The sequence below is a fragment of the Festucalex cinctus genome, chromosome 8 (assembly GCF_051991245.1).
Source record: "Festucalex cinctus isolate MCC-2025b chromosome 8, RoL_Fcin_1.0, whole genome shotgun sequence".
In the NCBI taxonomy this organism is placed as follows: domain Eukaryota; kingdom Metazoa; phylum Chordata; class Actinopteri; order Syngnathiformes; family Syngnathidae; genus Festucalex; species Festucalex cinctus.
Genome location: NC_135418.1, coordinates 12,112,453 through 12,131,306, shown reverse-complemented (window position 1 = coordinate 12,131,306; position 18,854 = coordinate 12,112,453). Strand labels below are relative to the sequence as shown.

Here is an 18,854-nt window from a genome sequence, read left to right as displayed (position 1 = left end):
CTAAAGCGCAATCTGCATCATTTATAATGTTGCCATTTATTACAAAACAGAACCAGATTGTACTGTAATCAGGACAACATGAATGGGGCTGACACAGATGCTGTAGTTACGCTTTGGGCCAGAGGTGGCAGTCGCGAGTAAAAAAAAGTGGCAAACTGCACCAAGATCTGTTATTAACCATATCCAAGTTATGAAAGTACAATTTTAGCACCAAATCTAGGTTTGAAATCGACTGGGCCTGAAGCAACAACGTGGCAAGCTGTAGAAATAGTCTGCAGAGCATGTTATAGTTTAATGATTAACAAAGGTTACTCTCTTGAATACCCAAACACAGATAACTGTTTGCTCTGTCAATGAACAGTTGAATACCACGCTATTCACAAACTACAGTACGGCTAAAATGGTTGTTCTTATTAGCATATTGAATATTCTTCTTTTGTTTCTATACATGAATATCAATCTCGAGCTACGTCCGAGCCACTGACCAGAAGGAGGCCTGAGGGCGCAGCCGTGCTCTTGAGCCCATCCTGGTGGGTGGAGGCGTGGGTGGAGGTAAAAGAGCCAAAGGGTCGCGGGTGTGTCCGGGAGGTCCTCCGTGCCCACCAGCCGGAGTTTCAGCCTCCCTCCAACGTTCTCCTCCACCTCAGCGGCCCAGGCCAGCCCCGGGTCAACGCAGTCCTGCAGCTCCACGTAGCAGCCGGCGCTCAGCAGCTCCATTGGGTCTCGACCACGCCGAGGCTGAGGAAAGAAGGGAAGAGGTTGAATGAGGAGACGAGAGCGGACGCACACAAATGCAAATGCCCGCACAGCGAGACGAGCTGAGGAATACGCACTGCGAGAAAATGCGCTGCATGACTAAGTTGCAGAAGTCAAGTGTGAAAAAAATAATATTTCACTTCTTGTTGTGCACAACATAGATGTATTTTTATGATTCTGAATATTGAAAGCACAGTGCGGTGACATAGTGGTTAGCTCTTCTGCTTCACAGTTGAAACATCACAGATTCAATTTTGTGTGGGCCAGCTCATTATTCCAGTCACAGAATATTTATTTACACCTTAGCAAGCTCCCTGGAATGGAATACTTGCATGAATTTAGCAATTTTTTCTCCAAAATTTAATAAAATGTAAAGTACTTACCGGTATTCATTTTTAATTAATAATTTATTCATCTCTTTAAACAACTGGGTAGTTAATTTAGTGTCAATTAAATGAGTAATATACAGAATTTTGAATATACATTTAACATAAATTACTTTTATTAAATAATTGGTGACTTAAGAAACATCCAAACTTTAAAAAAAAAAAAAAAAAAAAAAGAATTTAGGATATGTTTGAAAATAGCATCTTTTAAATGTTTAGGGCCCATTAACTATTTTAGGGTTAGGGAGTGTTAAAAAAAAACAAAAAAACAACTGCATTTAAGGCTGTTTTTAATTATGAATAAATTAACTCAACTCAACTTTATTTATAGAGCATGTTAAAAAAACAACCATAGCTGTAACAAAGTTCTGTGCATGAGGTCAAACATGAAAAAAAAAACACAAAACATAATAATAATAATAATAATAATAATAATAATAATAATAATAATAATAATAATAATAATAATAATAGATGTTCAAGTATCCATACGTACTCACGACGGTGGCTGAGACCAGTATCAGCCGCCCCCTTGTGGCCGATTTGTGATCAGGAACTAGAATGCAATTTTAAGGACAAATGCTATATTGGGAATTTTGTACATATATAGGTTCTTTATTTAAAATTATCTGTCATTGGGGGGAATTTGATGTACTAGTGGTATTAGTTTTTGGCATCGGTAACTACTCAAGAGATTGGGACTCGTACTGGTGTCGTTCTGAAAAAGTGGTATTAAACATCCTCGATAATAATAACTAATAACATATGATAAAATACAAGACAATTAAACTGTGTTAATGAATAATCATTTTATTTATTGTGGGAATCATATGTTATTGTGATTTTTATTCTCCACACTTTTTTTTGCCGTGTAACAACTCCCACATAATACTTCCAATTTACATTTTTCAAATTGCTTCAAAGCAAAAATGCTTCAAAAATTCACGCCTCCTGGGGTAAATATCACCTGATTCCACATTACTTACAGTATTTGCACAATTTAAAATGTTTAATATCAACTTTTCCCGATTCATTTTCAATGGGACAGACATTGAACTTTTTCTAAGTATCAGTTTCCACGTCCACTTCCATACGTATAACTTTCATCATTACCAGGTGCTAGGTGGCACAGTTGGTAAAGTGCATTGTCCAGTGACCAGGAGGTTATAATTTCATAATTAATCTCTCAATTTACTTCATAAGCATTCCACGTGCATTCAAATCTTAGCATTCAGCTATTAGCATTCAACTTTCAGCATTCCACAAAATTTCTCCAGAAATTGCACTTAGTCTAGTTATTTAAAAGCATTTTACTAACACATTTTAACCTTTCTTTTCATTTCCTTTGTTTTCATTTTTTTCCATTTTCTTGACAAATGGTTCAAGCAGCACTGTCCATTTTAAAACACAAATATGGCCCTTGAGCTAAAAGGTTTACTCATCTCTGCCTTAAATTGTGTCATGGTTTGGGTTGGGTTTTGGTTGTTTTTTATTTTTTGCTTTTGTCAGGGTTCTAGTTTTGAGTGGGTTTTGTTTGAGTTTGTCATCATGTTGCTTTTAAGTTTCTCTTATGATCTGTTATGTTGTTATGTAGTGTGTGTGTGTGTATTTAATCTCTTGTCTCCCCTTTGTCTGTCTTGATTCATTGTTGTTTTCATCCCGTCATGCTGCCAGTCTGTTTGCCCAGTGTCTTGCTACATTTGCCTTTTGGAGTTTACGTTTTTGTTTAATTAAACTTACTTTTTTTTTTTTTTTTTTTACTTCACCTCTGCCTCCTCGTCCTGCTTCCCTGCGTTTGTGTCCACAACCGCACTTTAAACATGATAGATTGTCCATTGGTGCAAATGTCACTGTGAAAGGTTGTTTGTCATTGTGCCCTGTAATTGGCGACCAGTCCGGGGTGCACCCATCATCCCACTCAAAGTGTTGAAACAATTATTCCTCCCTATCTTCGATCTGGCCCATTTAAAAGCTCTCATATGATTGTGAAAAATCCTGCAGTTTCTTGTGGTGGGGATGCAAATAATTTCCTTTAAATGTGAATATTTTCTAAGAATCACTAAAAACAAATGACATTTGAAATGTGTTTTTGATTTCTCTTAAAAAGGCTGACAAATGCGGCAAAGTGTTTCTCTCACAAGGACATTAAAAATATGAAACGGATGTGACAGCCTGATGTGCACAGTGCTGTAAAGTGCCAATAATGCGCGCTAAAAGCGCATCTGACGGTAAAATCTGTCACCTTCGATTTGTCCTACTCCCACATAACAAGACAGCACTTTAATTTGAAGCAATTTCCAACAAGTTGGCGAAGTGTTCAAATCAGCAGTTAGAGGAGAATGCGCTTGGCACAGATGCACGCACGTGAGAGAAATGCTGCTCAAGCTCATGTTGAACGGCAGCTGCTGCGGTTTGCTTGCCTTACCAATTCCAGCAGGTTGGCAGGCGCGCTGCACTCCTCAGCCAGGACCTTCTCAAGTAAAGTCTCCCAGTCTTGGTGCCTCTCACGCACACCTGCGGTGGATCAAGCATATTAAAAAAAAAAAAATGTGTTAGTACCCAACTCACTTTGTTTAGACTCGCTCTCATTAGTCATAAAATCAAAAAATCTGATAGAGGTGTAAAAATTACCTCATCGATTATCAAATTAATCAACTATTTTAATTATTGAGTAATCGTTTAGAGTCATTAATTAAATTAAAATTGTCCAAATACATCGATTTCACCCAACATTAATTAATTTCTGAATTTCTTCATGAAAACTTTTTTTTTCTTTTCTTTTTTTTTCTTTTTAACTTTTGGAAAATAAGGCCCAAACCAGCTAAATCTGTTTCAAAAAGGTTGGCGAGTGCAACATCAGTTCCTCTCATGTGATATTGATCAAATGTTGTTTAGTTTGTTGTTTCTTTTGAATCCTGAAATTTCTTTCTCTCTTTCTTTCTTTTTCTTTCTCTTTTTTTTTTAAACAATTATGTGTTCTATGCAGCCCCTCTAAACTCAGAATTCTGATTAATATTGCATTTGTGAAATATGAATAAACCAGGTCAGGGTGTACCACGCCTACTGTCCGAAGACAGCTGGGATAGGCTCCAGCACCCCCGCGACCCTTGTGAGGTGCAAGCGGTTAAGGAAATGGATGGATGGATGGATGGATGGATGGATGGATGGATGGATGGATGGAATATGAATTAAGCACCAGATCCACCTATTTTTATCCGTCTCAGGGGGCGGCCATTTTGCAACATGCTTTCAACAGAAAATGACATCACAATTGCCCACAGGTAACGACCAATCATGGCTCAGCTTGCAAATGTCACATAACCAAACTCAGAAAACAGGTGAGCTGTGATTGAGTCGTTACCTGCGCAACTGGGACGTCATATTCATGTTGATAGCAAATGACAAAATGGCCACCCATGAGCTGGATAAAATGTAGGCCTATGTGTGCCGGTGTAGTTAACAGATCCACTCGGATGGTCAGATGCGCGAATGCCGATGACGTCATGTGACAGGATTGGCTGGAAGTTTTCTGGTGACGTCATACATTAGTCTATAATTACACAGGAAACTCTCATCAATTGAGAGGCAACTTGCTTTTTTCACATTTCAACCTTTCCGAATGAACACCAAACAAATAAAGCCCTTTTGAATGACGTATTGATTATTCTTAATTTGCATCTAGCACTATGATTTGTTCTATTAGTTATAAATTATTAGTATTAGTAAGTATTTTAAAAAACTCATTAACAGGTGTGCGTGCATATTATTTGAGCATATAAATAATTCCATTTATTTATTGGGGCTAGTTTGGGATTTATGTATTTATTGGGCCAAATTAGTTCCAATACTGTATTTATTTATTTTTAAAAACATCTTTATATTCACATACACTAATATTATCAAAAGCAGTAACCTCCCACCATAGAGTTAAAATATTTAACATTATACCACACACTATATAATTAAAGAACCGCATTACAAGTGAACTTTACCAGCAGCGATTGCAAATTTCTCTTTTTACTTTTAAAATGTTGAAAGCATTATCAAATCAGTTGCGGAAAAAAGGACACATTTTCTTTGACGTCACCGGAAAACTTCCAGCCAATCCTGTCACGTAACGTCTTCGGCATGCTCCACTGAAGGTGCGTGACGTCATCAGCAGATCTGGTACCTACACCACCCGTTAGTCTAAACACAGTCTTCTGATTAATATGAATCGAGCAGCAAAATCCACCTGTTTGTATCCATTTCAGAGGGTGACCATTTTGCCACTTGCTGTCGAATGAAAACGAGCCTCAGCATCTGTGATGTTTTTTTCAGTCGACAGCAAGTAGCAAAATGGCCGCCCCCCTAAAGTGGATAAAAACTGGTGGATTTTGGTGCTCAACTCATATTCCACAAACACAATATTCATCAGAATACCGTGTTTAGACTAGTGGGTGGCACGTTGTCATGTCTGGGGGTCACGCCAGGGTTAAGTTTGAGTTCGTGACCTATGAGATTGGGTTCACGGCCGTGAGGTCAAGTGTCTGTTTTGTTCTGATACAACAAGTGTCTGTTTTGAACTGATGTAACCATCATATAATCATCATCTGGTTTCAACTAGTTTTAGGCTATGTGATGTCGATCCTTAATCCTGTAGGTGATGTCTGGACCTATGTGATGTAGATTGATTCACTGTCTGTAAGTGCAGTCTGAGAAACATGTTCGTTCCTGGATTATTAAACACTATCCTGTGTGCTGCCTTCTTCGTGAATAAATAGAGAAAATCTTATTTGTGTTTGCGCCTTTGGGATCCAAACCTCTCAACTCACGACACACATTCAGTATAACACATTATAACAAAGACACGTTTTGAGTTGACATCCTCTTTAAATTAAGAACAACAACTTGATCTCACCGTCAGGGGCCCTCATGATCTTGCCATGCTGCCGGCTCCATCCTAGCGGGTGCAGGTCAGCCGTCATGATGTCACACCAAAAGTCAGCGCTGCGGTTATCCTGGTATCCTTCGTAGCGGAGCAGCAGCAGCTGGCCGCATGTTGTGATGATGCTGGCAACCCAGTAAGGACTGTCGGCCTCCGAGCGCACGCACACCTCCAGCTTCATTCCGGGACTCAACCCTGTCTGCAGACCCTGGTCCACCTGAAACCAGTACAAACGAGGAAAACAGTCTATAATGGACACCCGTTATGGATCAAATGTAGCTTGCTTCTTGAGCTCTAGCAAAGTGCCTTAAAGCAAGGCACTGACCAAACAGTTCACTGCTAGCCTTAGTGTTGAGTAGATTTAAGGTGCACGTGTGAGCAAAAACACTAATTTAGAATGTTAATGAGTTTCCCTAAGGACACAATAAAGATTCCTTTTCTTGCTGCTTTACAGCAGGTTGCAAAAGCTGCTTGACTAAATAATGAAAAGAAAATACGTGAACAGAAGGCACACTGGAAGTGATCAAGGGAACATTCATATTCAGGGGCGAGGGGGGGCTCGGTTTACAGTGGTTATGAACAGCACATAATGGACTTGTTTGCCTCCTTCCAGCATGTAAGACAGCTATGCTACTGTTTTACATTTTATTATTTAATATATAACAACTGTCTTACCAGTAACATTTTCCCACAACTAGCCACCTTTTTGGCCTAGTAGTACGCAATTAACCTTGAACTTTGCTGCACTAGTAGCACTACTCCACCATAAATTCTGAACCATGAACCAATTGGTCACCCTTATTAGTGGAAGACGTGTCAGTATAGCACTGCCTCTATTTGAAGAGAGGTTGTTTCTTAGTAACCAATTTCACTCGAGGTAAAAATATATTGCCATGCCAACACAACTGATAGCATTTAGCGAACCGCACACACATCACCAGAAGATAAAACAAACATCAGTGTAAATTTAATTGGGAAAATGAGATCCTTGGTATGCTGCATTCACACTTGCTTGTTTCTAGATACACTTTTAAACTGCACAACATATTGGTTTTAAAGCTTGGTCATGGTGGGAACTATTGACCATGTGATATCAGCGGCATAGCTTGTGTGTGGAAAGTATCATAGCACAGATCTCACAGTGTCTCATTTGACTTTTATGCATTTTTAAATGTATTGTGATTTTTTTTTACTCTGCCCTTCATCACTTTGGCAGAGTTTAGGAAGCAAATTTGACTCTGTTTAACAGTCCCAATCTTCACCATTTATTACATTCTTTAAAATTCTTAGAAAAATTCAGGAGGCCACTACGTTGTTAACGAAGATATATTATTATGGGATGCAGTCAGGGCATTCAAGACCTTCTCTGCTGACCCAAGTGCAATCAGAACCACTGACCCCCATTTACAACTTACATGAAATAGTAGAACCGTAACTTATTTCCAACAATGAGTAAGGTTCTTTTTTTTTCTTTTTTTTTTGGTCCAATCAGATTTCAGCTTCTATATGTTGCCTTGCCAGGTAAATGTAATTTTCTTAAAGGGACACTTTACTTATTTAGCCATTTTTGGCAGTCAAACATGAATATTTTGCCTATGATAAATGTGATATTTTCATTATTTTTCATATACAATTAGTACCTTTAAAAACACATTTTGCAACTTGCTGTCGACTGAAAATGACATCACAAGGACTCAGGTCACCAATCACAGCTCAGCTTGTGAATGTCACATGACCAAACCTAGAAAACAGCTGAGCTGTGATTGGTTATCTGAGCCCTTGTGATGTCATTTTCAGTCGACACCAAGTTGCAAAATGTGTTTTCAAAGGTACCAATTGTACGTGAAAAATAATGAAAGTATCAAATTAATTATAGACAAAATATTAACATTTTATTGCTATAATGGGCTAAATAAGTGAAGTATCCCTTTAAGGATTTGAGAATACCCAGTGCACCACATACACACCGTTGAAATGTTTTTTATTTTTGTTTTTTAAATCAATCAGATTTCAGATTCACAAAAAGAAAAAAAACAGTCTGCAAGCTGCTTATCATTTTTCCCGTCCTCTGATTGGTTCAGCTACGTATGTTCATCCCTCCGATTGGCTGCGCTTAAAATGTGCACCTTAGATTTATGCTGCATTCGAGGATGGTCGAAAGTCAGATTTATCTCAGTTGGATTTTCCTAGTTCCAACCTAAAATGTTTGAGGCGAAAGTAAACAGTGATAAATTGTTTTTGATTTTGGTCCTCAAAAGACATTTTGACCTCCAGCAAGTTTACCTTCTCGCAATTTTGCTTCATTTATTGTTTTTACCTTATTTCATAAGCATTCTATACAGTTCACTAGTTTACCGTATAATTTTATGCAGGGAGGTAGCGGCAATACTGTCACGTACGTTGTGTTAGTTACGTGAAGTTATGTCGAATATTTATGAATGTCGAAAGCTATCTAGTTTTATACTCGTAAATTTTGTTTTGCCATTCACGGCCTGCGTTTCCAAAGGGGTCGCCATTGTAGAGTGATGTCACATTGTAGTCGGTCTATGAAGTTGGGGAACCCCCCCCCCTCTGACTTCGCAAGTGGGATTTCCCTGTTCTAGGGGGCGTTCCCATACAACACTTCCTGGTTTGAAGTCGATAAAGTTCCTCGAATGCAGCATTAGATAGTTAGCTATAGATAGCTAGATGGTTAGCTATAGATAACCACTGTGGAAAGCTTTCTAGATAGAACTACTATAAAAATGTAACAACGTATAGATACATATTTTGAAAATGTTTAGGTTTTTCAAGCAAGTGAGGGCTCACATGTTTAAAAGCATGATGAGGCACAGACACAGCACCGGTCTCCTCCAAATAGTCATCCCAGTTGAAGTCGGATACATCCTGTGCACACTCTCCATCTGAAACACAAACACACATTTGTTTCCGTTTATAACCCACTTTCTAAAGTATCATCTTCCACTTTTTATTCTGCTGTTTACAAGAGAATAATTCTAAATCCTACCAGAATCCAGTGGCTGCTGCTGGTTCATGCTGGTGTGATCTCCTCTTCCACGTGATTCGGCACACTGGAGAAAAATGGAAGAGGATTGAAATCTATCAAATGAATAAGGTCATGCCCAAAAAAAAAAACCCAACCCCCACAAAAAAAGTCACTGATTTCTGATTTAGATCAGATATGTCATCGTCATATGTCACACCTGAAACATAATGAATGCCACGACTTTAACAACCTTAAACAGGTTTTCTATGATTTTTTTTTGTTTTTATTGTAGGTGCAAGTGATAGTGATAGACCGATATGGCTTTTTCAAGGCCGATACTGAATCCGATTATTAGTAGTCAAGGAGAACGATAACCGATATTTCAAGCCGATACTTATTTGCAGTAGAAGAGAAAATATTTGTGTCAAAATTAAAAAGTAATTTTTCTTTTAATTTTAAATGATATTGACAGCTTTGTTTAAAAATTATATTTAAAAAAATTGCAGGGAGTTTCAACATTTTTTTTTTTTTTTTTACTTTTTTTTTTTTAATTCTTAAAAATAAAACATGTAGGGAATTCCCAATGTCAGCATCATTATTTATAAAGTGGAAATTGAAATAGATCCATAAATGAAAATTTCCTGTATCTCACTGTGCAAAAACTGAATGCAAACGTACCAAATTTGGGGTTTTCATCAGGATTCATAAAATGTTTCAAAAGATTTTCACAGAAGGTGAAAAATTGTCAGAATGCCTTCGAAATACCCGTTTTATTGGCCTTCAGATTGGTCAAAAGGCCGATACCGATATTTGTCAAACTGCCAAATATCGGCACCTATAATCGGCCCGGCCGATAATCGGTCTATCCCTATCAAGTATTAGTTAGCCCCAAGGACAACGTAAGTAGCCCATGGTTCAATTCTAAAAATAGCTAACCAGCAGTGATGGGACACTGTGGCTTGCCCAAAAAAAAAAATTAAAACAGAAGAATGTATCATTTATTTATTTAAAATGAACATGGTACATGTGTCTTAATGTACCAGATATTCTCTCTCTATTTTATTTTATTTTTTTCAATAAAATTGATTGTGTTCAATGGTAAAAAAAATATATATATATACTGTATATATATTTACTCAAATGTTTCAAAAATAACATTTTGGAGATGTAATCTTACTACCGTGATAATATTTTTGCTCACATTTATCACACCGTCAGAATCTAATATTATTGTCCCATACCTAAACAATCAGGTTTCCTTTAATTCGGTCAGACGGGTCAGTTCAAATGAAATGTGAAATTTTTGAAGATACATCACTGTATGATACAATTTATCATTAATCTGTGATGCATATTTTGTTTACCATTCAGTGGTTAACACGTTTCCAATTGCTACAGTACATAAAAATGAAAAAACTACTTTTAAGCAACCTTGACGTGAGCATTTGAAACCGAGAGAAGCTTGACGTTAACATGAACACACATCAAGCTTTGGCACGTCAGCGTGACCCGCGGCATTGTGACACACACATGAAATCAAGTTAATTCAACAAGGGCTGCGGCGTGAATGAGGGGAGCGCTGGGCGGGACGGCGGCTGCGAACGGGACGCCGGTCTGTCACAAGCAGCTCCATTCAGCCGACCTGTCAGCCTCGTCTTTGTCACACGGGACGTCTCTATTAAAACCGGGGCCCACATCGCACACCACCCCCTCTCAGCCCCCCCACTGCCACGGTGACCCCCGTGCACCGCCATGATCTGCGCCGCCTTTCACCCCCGACCCCGCCCTCTGTCTTTTTACCCCCCCCACCAGCACATACATACACACCAGAGGATCTCATTGTCCGCGGGGGTCACACTCCCTAACGTAAGAGTGGAAAAAAAGAGCAATGGAACAGAACTAAAGTTGACAGCCTCTATTCTCACATCTGATGCTGATCTCATTAATGAAAGCAAAGATGCTTCAACACACCACTCTCCCTAGACAGAAATGCATCAATCCTAGAAAATAATAGAATGGGCACTATATTTATATGCATGAAAAAATAAGCACTGCATTGAATTAATTCAATCATCCATTTTTTAAAACACATTAAACTGACCATATTGTGATGTTTATTCAATTGGAAAACAAATCAGCTCGCATGCTTTTTTTCTGGGCCTCTACCGACAACCGATATTTGTCGCCCGTATTCAGTAAAAAGGAAAATATTGTCGTCAAAATTTAAATAAGAATACAAGCTCCTAATCTTGACTTTGGTGAAATGTCTATAAGCATTTTATCTTAGACAACAAACAACTTTGTTGGAAAGATCTATCAAAAAAATTCAGGGAGCTCAGCATGTCTTAAAATGTTAAATGAAAAGTTGAATAATTGCTGCCAGCAGTTTTCTACAGTAAATAAAGTTTTATCAAATTTCAAAATAAATGAAATTTTACAGTATCACTTAGCTTTAGTTTAATTTTAAACGTATTTTAAAAGGTGTAGAGTTCCAATGGTTAGCGGAAATTTTAAAAAATATAGTTCCTTGAATTTAACACAGTTTCAAATTGAAATCTTATCAGGAATCAGATGATGATGATGATGATGATGATTATGTATTTATTTATTTATTTATTTATTTATTTATTTATTTATTTTAAAAGGCCCAAGCCAGTATTTGTAAAAATGCCAAACATCTGTGCCAATAATCGTCCTGGCTGATAATTGTTGTAAAATAAATTCATGCTACAACTACTTCAACAAATTAATAAAAGTCTTATGGATGGAGCAAAAAATATATATTGGATGGAACATAAGAATTTCTGTTGTGACTTTCATTGTCAGACATCATTTTCAGTCTATTTTTATTCAAGAGGGAAAATACTCTGAAAATTGCGTCTGTTCTGTTTTGTTAGTGCAGGGTCATTAACTGTGCCTCTCATTATCCTAATTACATTCACCTTAAAAATAATAACTGCAGTGAGCGCAATCCACAAGAACATCCTTTAGTCAATTAGGAATGCGCAAAACATCATGCACATCATAATCAAATCATGTATATAAAACATGAGCCTGCTATGCTGAGTGTTGTTGTTTTTTTGTTTTTTTTTAAATAGTAAATGAAAGCAAGCCATCCGAATCTTATTCAACCCACGCTTATCATACCGGTCTTCACTTCTGTTTGGCAACCCATCATTCTTGGAGGACTTCCATGGTAGTGTCAAAAGTTGACAAACTCTCAGAACATTCTGTGTTTTCTTTTTTTTTTTTCCTTTTAGTGCCACCGCAACCACAAGAGTCGAATCAGGTCTCTTTTGCGTATGAATCATAAGCTCCTGCCAGGTAGCAAGTAGCAACAAGACACTCTTCCTCATTAAACCCGAACAACTAAACAAGATGAAAAAATATATATCATCACCACCTAGCGTGGCGGAGGGATGAGCAAATTGCATTATATAAACTGGATCTTAACAGTAACAGAACCATGAAAATGATGTAACACAATTTATTTGTGCATGTAAACATATCTGCAATTATTTGTTAACTGCCCTTTCCAAAAACTATCCTTTGCATTTTTTTTCCCTCAAGCCATTCTTCTTTCAGCCTTTTGAAGACTAGCGCCACTTTGGCTTACACGCACACACACACAGACAGGAAGAAAAACAACTTCCCCTCTTTCATATACAGAACAGTAAATGGTGTGCATGGAGCACAGCTACCAGCAGCAGCCAACCACTCTCAATCTCTGTGCACCACCTGAGACTGACTGAGCCTGAAAGAAAAAGGGCTAATCCAATCCCAACACACATTTCTTTTCCTGTATTTATTAATTTCTTTTCTTTTTTTTAAATACCCCAAGCGCTCAAATCTTACAAATCAAATTCTCATTGGCACTTAGCATGTGATTAAGATTTGGGCAGCGTTCCAAAACCACTGAGCATCAGGAAGTGCGACATGACGAGCGGCACGATTACAGACAGCCCACAGCGTTTCTTGGAAATGAAATGAAATAAACATCATCTCGTCACCATCACATTTAATCAGCTGTCTTTTTTTAATAAGAGAATACTTGTTTCCTCTTTTTATTAATGTTTCACTTTTTACATGGAAACGACCGGTACCTCATTTGTGACTCAAAAATCTTTACCTGTCCATCACTTTGACGATCCTACTTAAATGTCACTGGATTAAAAAAAAACATCTATAATTTGATCTCTGCATGGTTAGCCACAAAGGAGCAGATTGAAATATTAACCAACAGTTGATTAACTGAAAGTTAATTATGTTCATTATCAGTTAAAACAATATTTTATTGTCTTTATGGGTGCTTGCTTCCCCCCCCACACCCCCCCTGGCCTAGCAGTATATTAGGGCGGTTACGTAAGTTAGGTAGGGTCAACCCCAAGGTTATTTTAGTTAAAACTAATGAAAAAACTAAAACTAAAATTCCCAAAACTTTTCTAACGAATTAAATCAAAAGAAAATGGTTTAAAAAAAAAAAAAAGAAAACTAACTGAAATTACATTTTACATTTGCAAAACTAAAACTAACTATAATTATGGTGAAAAATGTCCTTCGTTTCAGACTTTGGTAATTAATTTAATGCATGAATCTATGAGGATGATTTGATAATGTGATTTTAAGTAGATGTATTTTTATCACAGTGTTTTTTAAATATTGCACAGTAATACACATATTTTAAAAACTAAAGATAATCCTGAAACTAACCAAAATTAAACTAAGTATTTATTAAATAACTAAAACTAATACAAAACTAACAGAGCAACTCTGAAAACGACTTTAAACTAACTAAACTTAAAAAACAAAACTCAAAACGAAATCAAAACTAACTAAAATGAAAATGCCAAAACTATAATAACCCTGGTTAGCCCATAATTTTGTTTTTTCTATTTTCACATATATATATATATATATATATATATATATTTTATCCATAGTGTATTTTGACAAAAAGCATTAGCGACTTGGGAATTGTTATATGTAAGTTGTGGGGGAAATTCCAACGTCTCCTTTAATTTGAAAATGTCATTTACCTTTGGAATCACTGTTTTGCATGGCTTCCTTTCACATAAAAATTGGGAGAGAAATAAAACAAGCATGTGTTTCAAAATGTGTCCTGAAATTTGTGTTAAGTGGAGAAAGGACAATGAAAATGTTTCCGACCTTGCGGGTGCCATCAGCAGAGAATATATTGAGAAACACGTTTAAGCAATACAGCAAGTTATAACAGACTAGAAAACTCCTGGAAATGTCAAAAACAGCACAGATAAGCTGAGATTCACATTATGAATTTGCGAAAATTTTAGGGGTATAAATGATTTGTTTGTCATGTCAAATCAAGCAAACATTAATTGAAGTCACCTTCTTATTGCCTCTATACAAGCCTGGTCTCCTTTGACAATGGAGTGAATAGGGAAGCATGCAAGAAAACAATGTCCACAGGGAATTGAACTGAAAATATCTGAGAGCAGTTAACCACCTTCTGCTACTTTGTGAGTGAGGGCAGCCTTTGTAGAAAACTCCCCAGTTTAAATGCCATCTGGCCATGTTATCAAAAGCGTGAAAAAATGAGCTACATGTACCATGTGATCAGGATATGCTCAACAATGTCCACTGTTGAGCAGAAAAGCTCTCTTCAAGGATAAATAAGAAGAACTCAATCAACAAGCACATATTGCATATTTCTTGAAATAACTTCACAATCAACAGAACCTGTATTATGAAGACAGGAATTAAAGCTGTTGAACTTGAAAACATGCATGGTGACTTTTTAAATGCACTGAGTGTATTTTTACTGAGTTTGATACTTGACAATTCCGAACAACCGGGTATTTCTTCCTTTACACAGTGAAAACAAATTGCTTTTGCATGTGACGATCATAATAACCACACAGATTGTTATAGTAGTCAAACGACATCTCAAGTCATCACATTTTAAAATCAAAATAATCCTCACAAATTAAAAATACGACCCAAAGTCCAATGCTTTTCAATGAGCGGAGAGATTTCTTTCATCGAATTGACCGCCATTTTGACTTCATCTCGGAAATGTCAATACCATAAATCAGTGGTTGTCAGCTAGTGGCTTGGGGCCCAAAAGTCGGTTGCAGGCCCATTTTAGCTAGCTAGCTAGCTAGCAGCTAGTAACATACTACTACTACTACTACTACTACTAATAATAATAATAATAATAATAATAATACAAGTATTTATACTCTTTTATACTTTTTTTCAGGACAATACTGGCATGTACCAAGTGCCCACATACAACATACAATATTGGTATTGAAATGTGATTTGCTTATGCTCTAGCTACTCTGTAAACAAATACAGTGTAGTCCAGCCTTTGGCTAGCCAAAGTCATAGCTAGCAAAATGCTTTAGGTGGCATGCCAAACTGCATTTAAAAATCATCTGTAACATAGATAGTGTATATGTACAGTATTTTCAGGCTACTTTTAAACAAGAGCAAAAATGTGTTATTGTTCTTAACGTCAATAAAATGAGTTACAACAATGACTGGTGGAGTAATACTAATCCCATGGATTTTTGAGGAGGCAAACATATGGGTGCTTTGTATATAGATAATTCTGTGAGTGAATGTTTAATCAAAGGACTAATACACTTTGGGATCTTAGAACTGTGAGGCAGATGTGCTTACCATTAGGTCAATGTTTAACTACCACATTACTACATGGGGGTCAAAAAAAATATTTGTACCATGGATGATTCACATTAGCAATGTGACAAGGGGCAAGTTTGATGGAATTTCAAAAAACAAACAAAAACAAATAAAACACTTGATTTGCACTTCAAATGCCTCTAAAATCTTCCAAAAGAAACCAATTGCTTACTGCCTAAAGATTTTTAATTTGCACAATTTACATTAAATCCAGTTTTGTTTTGTTTTTTGTTTTTTAGGGCAAGTTACGCAGTTTGAAACATTACAGTAATTTTAAGGGGCCAACTTCAAGGAATTTCACCCCATATGCACTTATTTGTGGATATTTTAGCTAAAACTTGCCCGCTAAACAAACCAAAACTGACAGAAAATTGAGCATTTATGGGTGACTACTGAAATTGTATTTGGGGTCCAGTATTCTTTGAAACCGATAGCAACGGTTAATATCCAAAATGTCAAGCATCTCTGAGTTTTCAGGTTTTGAACGTAGAAATGACGGATTTCGCAAGCAAACGTGACTCGCCGCACATCCCTGAAGAGTAGATCGGTGTACAACCGTTGACACTAGGCTGAAATTCCAAGGATAGCCTACACTTTATAAAGCTAATTTATTTCTCTTATCCATTATGTTTTTTAATCCAGACTTCACAATTGCTATTTTTCTGGGCTACAACAGAGTAAAGGCATTTCAATTCCTTTCAACTGAGCAAATTAACATCATATGCTAAACTGAGTTGCAAGCTTGGTAAACTGAATAAAATTATACTCACAAGTTAAGGTAGCACACTGTAACTTTCACAAAAGTGAAAGTTACATTTTTATTTACCCGAGGGGTGTAGTCACTTTTGTTACCAGCCTTTAATTAGATTTGTATGTTGAATTACTTTTTGAGGGGATAGTACAAGTGCACTGTTATACAAGCTGTAGACTGACTATACTTGTGGCAAAGTGTCATTTGATGGGCGTCTCAATAAAAGATATAACGAATTACCTAATTTGCAAAAATGTGAGGTCTGTACTCCCTTTCACTAGCATCAATAATTAAAATAGTCACTTCACTATGTTTTCCCAACTTCGCAGATCAGTCAGGTTGCACAATGGGGAAGTTGGCAGCCACAAGGCGGTTGCAAAAGCAACCGTGAACATCATCCACCTCTTTACAAGCGCGGACATAAAATTTGGAATTGGACGGACATTGGAATTATGACTTGCCCAACACGCGACATATTGTATTATGTATTATGTAAGACTGTTAGAGCTATTCAAGGGCAAATGTCCTTTTAGGCGTCTTTAGGAGAAGTGCACTGTTTCCCACACTCCAGTGACGAGATGAGACATTAATGGTTTTTGCGCCGCCGTAACTTTCACACTGATGAGTGCACGACTCGTGGCCGCTCACGGGCGTCTCAAGAACGGTGATGAAACGTGTGCATAATAAATATATATGTGAATGTTTATGTGTGCGTAGACTCCGTGGACGCGTGGAACGAGCGAGTCAAGTTACTGCACGTCACGGGCTCCCAGCAATAAGAGCGAGCACAGGCTGACGAGCAATAAGGAGGCGCTTTACACAACCGAACCGGACTCGTCTTTTTGAGAGACAGGAAAAAAGACGAGTGCCACACCGCGGTGCAAAGTACCAACAGGAAAATGTAACAAACAGTGCGGAGTACGTGAATATTTAGTCGCCGAATTCGTCTCTTACCGTTAAGTAGTTTTTCCAAGTCGCTTTTTTAGATGCCGATCCTCTCGCCGCCTGTCTGCTCGCTAGCAGTTATGCTAAGTTAGCGCGATTCAAACACTCACTTACGGTTTACTACTTTCAAAATAAAAGTATTCTCCCTGCGTAAAGGACCATCAAGCAATAGAGGATATGTTTGAGGGGTTACTTCCGGTATTACGTGCGTGACGTCTCGCTAGCTTAACGCTCTTCTGGTCCACGACCTCATTCCAATATGGCACAAACGGCTACTGCGCATGCGCTCTTTGATATGCCTCTGAGCCCGGCTACATCACGCCGACTTCCATCTTCACACACAATAAAATTATCACACAACCGCAATCCACGGCAACATCTGGAACACGCACAAACGAAGAGCGCTAAAAACAAAAAAATATATAAATAATTTTTAATAAAAGGCGTGTTATTTCACATGTTTAGAGAAGTATTCCCATCAATCATGAGTGTGTTTAATCCCCAGCGGATGATTGAGGTAAAATAAATTACCCTTAATCGACCCACTTTCGATAACTAGAAACGCACGTGTCACGAAAAAGCTTTTCGTTTCGTTTCGTAACGTGCAACCTTTCTGTCACCACGCTCGCGAGTTTCTATTCCCAACACTATTTGACCAACAAGCCAAATGTTGTGCAAGAGAAAAGCTTCACGTGATAATTGATTGGAAACGAACCTAGAGAAGCTCATTTTAAATGGCAAATGTTGCACTTGTGCTGCACAAAGCTCTCAAGTCGGGGGTGGGGTAGGGGGTGTAAGAGGAGCGGGGGGCGAGGGGAGAACAGGCTTACGGGAGGGAGAAAACTGCTGGAAATGTGCTCTGACACCGCGAACGCGAATGCAACGCTCCAAGTTCGCCCGTTCTGCGTCACCAAATTGACTTTCTTTGTTCAATACATACATAAACTGAATATTATGTTGGTGTCTGTATGATTAACGTCGAAACGGGTTTTGTCGCTACTTAGACAACGAAAGGCAGGAGTCGCTAATCCTCCACAATAGACAAACCCTTTTCGATGCATATTACAAAGAAAAGGGGAGGAAATACACACCGCATTTATGGGACGCGGAGATGGATGCACAATACTGTCATAAATACGAGGTGCTGCAGCAAAACGATCCAATCTTGCACCAACGGCAGAAACAATGGCAGAGCCTTTAAGAATTTATTTCAAAATTCCCAGTCATTTTGTGGAAAGTGTTTTGGTGAAAACTACTACTGGGGGTAGTGATTTGAACTGCCATTTTAATGCAAAAAGAAATGTATCGACTCTGCATGTTTTAAGAAGGGGTGGGGGTCGTCACCTGACAGTTGTTAGTGGCAACTTCCATTGAAGGGGGAAAAAAAAAGATCGTGTGCAAATACGTATAAATGCGAGT

The 18,854-nt window shown here is 37.8% G+C and overlaps 1 protein-coding gene across 4 annotated transcripts in view; it reads right to left on the bottom strand.

The window, feature by feature from the left end:
* sfmbt1 (Scm like with four mbt domains 1) overlaps positions 1-17,591 on the bottom strand; it is a 29,605-nt gene extending 12,014 nt beyond the window's left edge. For all 4 annotated transcript variants that reach the window (XM_077530333.1, XM_077530335.1, XM_077530334.1 and 1 more), the window contains exons 1-6: positions 17,445-17,591; positions 9,077-9,140; positions 8,878-8,972; positions 6,043-6,286; positions 3,568-3,656; positions 486-738 (exon numbers count right to left, since the gene is read on the bottom strand). In XM_077530333.1, the coding sequence (XP_077386459.1) occupies positions 486-738; positions 3,568-3,656; positions 6,043-6,286; positions 8,878-8,972; positions 9,077-9,104 (709 nt within the window). In that variant the 5' untranslated portion in view covers positions 9,105-9,140; positions 17,445-17,591. The remainder of the gene's footprint in view (positions 1-485; positions 739-3,567; positions 3,657-6,042; positions 6,287-8,877; positions 8,973-9,076; positions 9,141-17,444) is intronic.
* Between the last annotated feature and the right edge of the window lie 1,263 nt (positions 17,592-18,854).